This window comes from Euphorbia lathyris, chromosome 4 (genome assembly GCF_963576675.1).
Source record: "Euphorbia lathyris chromosome 4, ddEupLath1.1, whole genome shotgun sequence".
Classification (NCBI taxonomy): Eukaryota; Viridiplantae; Streptophyta; class Magnoliopsida; order Malpighiales; family Euphorbiaceae; genus Euphorbia; species Euphorbia lathyris.
Window position 1 is genome coordinate 33,070,224 of NC_088913.1, and position 8,708 is coordinate 33,078,931.

At 35.0% G+C, this 8,708-nt stretch overlaps 1 protein-coding gene across 15 annotated transcripts; it reads right to left on the minus strand.

Moving 5' to 3' along the window:
- Positions 1–1,854: 1,854 nt before the first annotated feature.
- Positions 1,855–7,325, minus strand: LOC136227415 (uncharacterized). Of its 15 annotated transcripts, none has more exons than XR_010688055.1 (10): positions 7,062–7,325; positions 6,625–6,690; positions 6,010–6,046; positions 5,675–5,814; positions 4,552–4,634; positions 4,270–4,377; positions 3,970–4,131; positions 3,736–3,890; positions 3,401–3,643; positions 1,855–2,519 (listed from the first exon to the last, which is right to left on the minus strand). XR_010688055.1 is itself a non-coding variant. In XM_066016071.1 (10 exons), exons 1-4 carry the CDS (start codon positions 7,206–7,208, stop codon positions 5,811–5,813), a joined length of 309 nt encoding a protein of 102 aa, XP_065872143.1. In that variant the 5' UTR covers positions 7,209–7,325; the 3' UTR covers positions 1,855–2,519; positions 3,401–3,643; positions 3,736–3,890; positions 3,970–4,131; positions 4,270–4,377; positions 4,552–4,634; positions 5,675–5,810. The 15 variants fall into 15 exon arrangements, 6 of the variants coding, with proteins under 6 accessions (XP_065872143.1, XP_065872141.1, XP_065872142.1 ...); XM_066016071.1 differs by lacking the exon at positions 6,010–6,046 and adding an exon at positions 6,368–6,459; XR_010688053.1 differs by lacking the exon at positions 6,010–6,046.
- Between the last annotated feature and the right edge of the window lie 1,383 nt (positions 7,326–8,708).

Consider the following 8,708-nt stretch of genomic DNA (forward strand, 5'->3'; position numbering starts at 1 on the left):
TTTCTAGAAGGGCCCGCATCAGAGATTATCTCTTATACAGCTTATAGGCGAAAAGCTCAAACACCTCCGACACATGTTGTGCAAGTGGAATCGGGATGTGTTCGGTAACCTTGATGTTGTGATCTCAGAGGCGGATAGTTTGCTGGCACAACTGCAATCTGAAATATCACATCATGGTTTTTTGGAATACTTACACAGATATGAGATGGAGGCTCATTCTCGACTTGACTTCACTTTACATCGGAAAGAAACTTATCTAAAAGAAAAAAGCAAGGTCAAATGGATAGTTGATGGTGATAGAAACACTTCTTTTTTTTCATCGCATAGCTTCCATCAGAAACGCTACTGGCAGAATTCACGCTTTGTAGGTGGAGGGGGAAACGGTTACTGACATAGGTCGGATCTTAGCACATATGGAGGAATTTTACTCCACTTTGTTCCGTAATGAGGTTGTGGCACCATAATCTTTTGAGGAAGTCTTCAAGGTAATTCTGAATCTAGCTACTGAGAATGATAACCTTGATTTGGTTTGCCACCCGGACTTGGAAAAGATCCACAAGGTGGTATTTTCGATGGATGTGAGCAGTGCTCCGGGACCTGACGGGTTCACTTGTGCTTTTTTCCAATCATTCTGGGACATTGTATTGGAAGATGTGGTTGCTATGGTTCATAGGTTTTTATAATTCAGGAGTTGTTACGCCTAGTCTAGACTCCAATATCATGGTCCTTCTCCCTAAAGTGGAAGGGGCTATGGTTCACCGCTAAACTTTTATATGCTTGGCTACTGCCGCAGGCGGACATTGCTACATGGTATCATTTTATTTAGGCCAAACACATTCCACCGACTCGATCTTTGATTTGTTGGAGGGAGTTTTGGGACAGTCTGCCTACACACGACAGGCTTTGTGCGAGTCTGCAATGGAGACGAGTACACATATCTTCATTTCTTATCCGTTTGTGCTACAAATCTGGAGAGCCGTTGGTTTTTTGTTTGGCCGTGCAGTACCCGTAAGGTTAACTTTATAAGAAATTATCTCGGATGCTTTAGAGCAGAAATTCAGCTCTCAGATTACGGCTTTATAGTCTGATGCAGTTGTAAGTGCGGTGTGGGTGATTTGGATCACCAGAAACAACCGGATATTCGAGGAAGAAGTATTTCTATTTCTTTGCACAGGTTATGGCAGGCTATTCGTGAGGCCTCGACTTTTGGTATTGGCTCCTCCTGGAACTCAATCGTGGAAGAGCATATCTTACGTGAATTAAGTATCTCATAGTGCCCTCATGAATCGCCTCGTATCATACCGGTTTGTTGGCAACCCCACCATTAGGTTGGATGAAAGTGAATACAAATGCATCAATCATAGGCTATTCTGGTCAGGCTGGTTACGGGGGCGTGTTTAGAGGATTGGGAAAAACCGTTATTAAAAGTCCAATTACCCTTAGTAAAAGCTTTTAATAAGGGAAAATCCCCCTTATGGACTCCTTGTTAAACGTTGCTTTGCTAATTGTTTTTAATAACGGAATTGAGTCCGCTTATTATTAAACTTACAATAATGGCAAATCGACCATTATTAAAAATTATTTATAATAATTAAATATCCACTTATTAAAACTAATTATAATAACACAAAAAACACTTATTAAAAACTAATTTAGATGGTTAAAAAACCCTTGTTACAAACTAAATATAAGGATTAAAGACCCTTATTAAAATATATTATTAATAATAAGCAAATCCCTTATTAAAAACATATTGATAATAATAAAAAAATCTTTTAATAAAGAATAATTATAATGATTAAAACCTCTTAAATCATCATTTTTCATACTTAAATAATCTTAAAACAAATTAAACATAAAAATTACCATATTATAAAGATCGAATGATCAACCATACAATAATTACAATATATATCCAAAAAATTGTTTGTAAAATTAATATCATCGAGAGATATATACAATTTTCTATTTATCTAACCAAATATATCTGGAAAGTTGTTTGAAAATTTAATCTCTATCTTCAACCAAAACGTTGATTGAATAGAGAATATGTGCCTTGCTTACATGAAACTTCTTGTGTTGAGCATATATGGCTTATTTGTGTCTTCCAAATCCACACAATTAAGTGCAATATAGTCACCAGCTCCATTGCTTTGCCTCATTGTGCTCTGGCAGGCCGACTAAGTGCAGTATATTCACCAGCTCCATTGCTCTGCCTCATTGAGCTCTGACAGGCCGACCTGAGGATCCAACACCTAATAAAATTTTAGGCACTGCAAAATCCACTACACATTGCTGGTGCTCTTCCACTTTCATCATAATTGAACAAAACTCTCTTGCATGTAAAAAGTTGCAACAATACCACACCGTAGCTGTAGATAAACTCTGTTGGTTAAACATTTAAGCATAACTAGTCAGGATCAATATAACAAATTGTTATTGCTGCCTTCTGTCCAATAATCCCTTTCTTCACATAATTTTAAAAGGTCCAACTCAATATAATGCAAGATGTGGAGCCCCTGTCAGTGCAAGCATGAATTGAATTATATCCAACAGTCATGAATGTAAATAGTTCACATGTTTTACAAAACCCTTTCTAGCTAATGTTAAATGCTCCTGACTGCAAAAATAAACAAATTCCAGAGTTGAAAGAAGAAATTAATGATAATGATTTTGGATATAACCTATAATATGAACTAGAAATGCTAACTTGCTTTAATAATTTGAAAAAAATACAGTTGATGCCTAACCTGTTTGACATATATTACCCATAAAAAAGGAGTGGAAAGAAATGCTTTATGATCTTTAGTTACATGTGGCAATACACTAGCACACTTCCTACCTAGATCATTCTTTTATATAGCCAATATTTATAGGATGCTAGGTAGGTCTAGTTTACCGCCTACTAAATTGATAATTTTTCATACCTCACCTACTAATTACCCAACTACTCTTTCAAAACCATGTAATTGAGTTATATCAAACTATTAGCCATGTTTCAGGAGCAAGATGATCCATATCAACAAAAAAAATGTAAAAAACACATTTGTAATTTAGAAAAAATGCACAAACAAACTGACTTTAATTTTGGTCTTAAAAATATTAGTAAAAATGCACCAAAGTTAGGTTCAATTGAAAAAGTTCAAGCAAAGATATATGCATTTCATCCCAATAATAACTAACATAGAGTAGCTGAAGCACTAAGATCAAGTAAGGACATTAATCAGACATAACAAATCCACAAAGTCAAAGCATTATGGGAGCGACAGAACCAATGAGAACAAAGAAGAAAATGATAGATGAAACAAAATAGGAATTAGTAATCCCATATAAATTAATGTAAAATGAGTAAAAATAAAACCACAACAAATCAAATTGACAGAGTAAAATGTCACCGCACCTGTTGAAGACATGCAGCCACCATACTAGACCTCAAAAGTTTCATGATAACTGTATATGCAAAGCCTACTGCCTTAGCCTTATTAAATTCATCAGTCATAATACTGGTGGCAACAAGTATCATCTTAGGCAAGTTAAACACATGTCTGTTCTGTTTCCAGTGCATTAGTCGTGCACTTGTAATAGAATCCTCTGCAGAAATCCACAAATCTTTTTCGACTAGAACTATATCCACTGGCTAATGCTACAAAAGTAAAAATGAAAATATAAGGGCTCAATTCAAATATAACAAGCAATTGGGATCTTATCTTGAAGAAACTACTAACACAAACTTACCTAGATGTCAAAGAACTGTTTTTTGCACCGGATGACTTGAGACTAGTTGCAACATCAGCAAGGATACTGATAGATAACAATATATTTCATTATTGAGTTGAAATTCATTATGATGACCTTCTTCCCAACTTCCTTCTCCTTCTTCGTAAATACTCCTTAATCATTTCAACACCTTTGTTATTGTAAAAAGATTCTCAAGTGTAATTTTGATTAAGAAGACTGAGCAAGCTTCACCTCTAGAGAGATCCACATGTCTTCCAGTTCTGTCGATGTATGCTTCAAAAAATTGATCTCAGCATGCCCAAGTGAGGTGTCCTGGGCAGGGACCGTCAAAATCGAAAACTTCCACAGCTAGAACTGGGGGTGGTTCTTCCATAGCACCAAAATCAAGTATGTCTGTAGAATATAAGTAGTTGGAGTTGGTTCTTGGTCAATGCATCTTTGTTGTTTCTAGCTTTATTCAAAATGCCTTAATATATATAATTTAGAAAGTATGAAACAAAGATTACAGGTCCAGGAAACTTATCTAACTACCTTTGTTCAAAAGACCCCGCTGCGAACCCTAAACTCGAAACAGAGAGAGACAAGAAATGCAGAGAAGTGTCCGTGCAACATTGATCACAAGTTAATGTACAAGTTTTCCTGTTATCAACCGTTATCAATACCAAACGGAGTATCGATTCTAAAAACAACTTAAGATTTCATTGATACTCTGCATCAACTTCGTCTATATATATACATGATTAGGATTTTGTTGATTTTTTTTTCTTCTCCATGTTTTAAGAAAAAAAACACTTCCAATTAGGCGAAATTTACCTTCCCTTCTAGAGCATCAAATGCCTTTGCCATTTGAGCAGCATAAATGAGATGTGTCATCTCTGCAACTGAGGCTTTTGATCCTGAACCAGAGTATATAAGTCAAGAGACTGCATCCTCCATACACATATACACACACAAAAGGCTGAATACATCAAAGGTCCCTTATACTCAGAATGAAACCCTAATTGACCCCTGAACTTTGGACATGTCTCATTAACTCCCTCAACTTACTTAGAGTGACTTATTGGTACCCTTTAAGCAAGTTCGAGTACAATTGCTTAGTTTAAGTAAGTAGACTTACTTAAACTAAGCAATTGGTACTCGAACTTGCTTAAAATGACCGATTGGCTCTTTGAACTTGTCTTAAAGTGATACGCCATTCAATTTGCCAAATTTTCATCTTGCTTACCACGTAGCACCACGAGGTTAATCAAGTCAATTTAAGCAAGTTCAGGGGCCAATAGGTATTTTAGGCCCCTTAAACTATTGATTAAAAGGAAACTAAAGGAACCAACATTAGTTATTATAACACTCCAAAAAAGGATAAACAAAATACAACATTCCAGTTATAGAATTGAATATCTAGCTTCTAAGTGATGAATTAGGTATCCTTGCATGAAAGATTTTGACTTTTGCAATAAAAATATTATCACAACAGCCAAAATGTTAGATATATATGCAAATGTTCAAAAAGGAAAGGTGAACCATTACAAAGTCAGAACAAGTTAAAATACGCAATCTCTCTAGAGCTATTGAACTCTCCTCGATGTAACCTATTTTCACCAATTTAACAATAACCTGATAGATAAATAAACAAACCAAAGAAACAATGCTTGAATGAATCTCAAAATGAACTCCTATAACTACATATAAGGCAAAAATTTCAGTAGGCTGAATAGAATATATCAAAGTAGTCACGCAACTGATTGTATCACATAATGTTCAGTCAAATGCACATAATGAAGTTAGAACAGATTAAATTATACACCACATCTCTCTAGAGCTATTTCGGTATCCTCCTCACTCTAACCCATTTTTGCCAGTTGAACAATAAAAAATGGGAGAGTAAAGGTAACGGAATGTTCAAGCTAAGATGGTAATAGTATATTCTAATTGTTACCCTTTCTATTAGAGTGAAAGAAACATCATTAGGATCATCTACTTCAGAAGCACGATCATTGTCCACTCTAGAAGATCTATATGCTCCAATGGCCCACCACCTGTGCGTTCCTTCTCTACTATGCTATTGTAAAGCTCTATCTGAAAACATACTTCTCCATTAGATACCTAACAAGCTTTTCAAGCCTTAAAGTAATACATATTCCCTAAAAAACAGTTTAGATGACTTCTTCAGCAAATTAACAATCAGACTTAGCACATATGAATGGACATTTCCTTATGATAGAAATATAGAATAAAATCTGCACATAATTGATAATTCAAGCTTCATCATACCTCCTTATTGACAAGGCTTAAAAACGGAAGACGTTCTCTGCTGACAGAGTGCAAGATTCGGTAAACAAAATAAGAATCAATCATATAGAACATCAAAACTATTATTTCTAAAATTGCATAATAAACAAAGCCTCTTTATCTCTTCATTTCTTCTCTTTTTGGTTCTACAAAACAACCCCTCTTTATATCTAATGTTCTTGCTCTAGCAAGTTCTTGGGACTCATCATATTAAACACAAAAATATCTAACTTAGACCAAAACAACCTTGAAAACTCATCACATTGTATTCTCGTATCATTAAAAGAGCAGTTAAGGAGGATATCATGTCTCCAAGAACAGGAATTAAAAACATAATAACCTTGATAAGCTCTTCCTGCATATCAAGGTACTCCAATTTCCTCCTCCTTTCAGAAGATTCTTCTGATGGTAAAGATGTAACACCAACAGTATCTACAACCTCATCAGTCAGAAAAGATAGTGTTGCTTGAACAGCTTCCTCTGGTTTCAACTTACCAGACACATTAAATGCCATGCATAAGGTTTCAAACCAAAAGATGCATTTATCTAGCAGAAAAGGGAGTATAAAAAGGATTATACTAGGGGGCTCTAGATTACCTTGAAAGGATTGAAGAGAAGATGGAACAGAGTGATTGAGAGAGAGAGATCCAGCCAGTCAGAAAGCTGCAGTTAAGATTCAAGAAGCTGACAAATTAACATATTGAACTTCATATTAACTAGTAACAGATCAACAGTAGACACCAACATGGAAAATCACCTACATAAGAAAAACACACAAAAGGCTAATCTCAGAAAAGGACGAACGTGGTTTAAATTTCAAATTAATCAGGTCACTTTTACTCTAAGTCTTGCTTAGCATTTACTAAGTGAGATTAATTAATTGTTTTGTTTTGCAGGTGGCTCAAGTATTGCTTACTTTACCATACCCATTTTCACAACTGGGAATGGGAAATCGTTAAGGAATCAAAGTGAGAGGAAGTAAACAACAAATTTGTACAAAGAGTTCGAGTAGGTGAAAAGGCTTCAAGAAGTACCTGCTTCAAGTGATGGCCATTGGAGCTGATACTATGGTCTACGTTGAGCCGTAGTCGCACATGTGAATTAGGTTTTGAGAGCAACTCGAGCAGGTGAACAGTTGAACAACGATTGAGAAATTCTGAGTGAAACGTTTTGTCTGGCATTCACAGAAACCAAGTTTGAGAAGGAAAGAGTTTCGAATTTTGAGTTCAGAAAATGAAATTTGAGGAGGGAAACGAAAGAGTAGGAAATGAAATTTGGGGAGGAAAACCTAATTTGGGTTTGGCGGTAAAGCCAAAAACTTTTATTAAGTGGGTTATTTGTTATTATTTTAAATAAGGTTTTATTTTTTCTATCAAAAAAATTAATAATAAATGGATTTATTGGTTATTATTATAATTTATAATTATTTATATTTTTTAATATAATTATAAAGAGTTTTATTTTTGCTATCAAAATCTTTTAATAAGTGATTTATTTGTTATTATTATAATTAATAAGTATCTATCTTTTTCTAATACAATTATTAAGGGGTTTCCTTCACTGTTGAGCTCTGGGGAATCTTCTCCGGACTTAGACTCGCCAAAAGTCTGGGCTTAAAAAATCTTCTGGTGGAATCTGATAACCTTGAAACGGTTAAAATTATCTCTGATAATAAGGTGTTATGTTTGAGTAACCTTATAGTAAAAGGGATTAAAAGGTTATGTTCTTCCTTCGACACCATCAGCTTTGGGCATGTCTTCAGGGAGCAGAATAGGGTTGTTGATCGCCTTGCGGCTGAGGGCCATGTGAGATTACTTGGTGTCTCTACCTTCCAGAATCCTCCGAATTTCCTTTTCTCTCTACTTTCTGATGACCAGGTTGGGGTTAGCTTTCCCAGGCTAATCCCGGGATAGTTTTTTTATTTTTGTTTTTTCTTTCCTTTACCTACCAAAAAAAATTAAGGGGTTTAATTTCACTAAAAAAATAAAAATAAAAATATTTTAATTAAGAGTGAATTAATAAGGGGAAAATTTAGTAAAAATTATAACTAAAGTGATTTGCTTATTAATAATATATTAATAGAATTTATCCTTATTATATGTATGAAGAATATACTTTTAATAAGTGTTTTTTACACCCTTATTAAATTTTGCTTACTAACAATCATTTTTTTTTTTGTAGTGGTGCATGAATTCGTGGATTGGTCGTTTAATCCTCAATAAAGGGGATAATTCTTGGAAAGTTACAGATTTGAAGAAAACTCCGACTCAAATCCGGGGTCTACAGAAGCCCTTGCGGCTGATTTCAATTGGAAATAGGGTATTTCCATGTAATTCTTAGCTCCTTAGTCGCGAAAGGTCGGGTCTTCGCAAAAGGCATCATTAACACAAAGCCATGAACATTCCGTCTTCAGCCATGGGTGTCGGATTTTAATCCAATGGCTGAGAAATCAACAAATGCTCAGGTATGGGTTCGTTTTTATTCTTTACCTTAGGAATACTGGGATACACAAACCCTCTCAAATATTGCTAAAGGTATCGGGGACTTCTTCGTTTTGATAAAGCCATTATAGATGGGGATTTCGGTCACTTTGCAAGGATGCTTTTGAATGTTGATTTAGATTCTGAGTTTCCTGTCAAGTTGGGTATTGAGAGGGATGGGAAACAATTGTGGATCGAAGT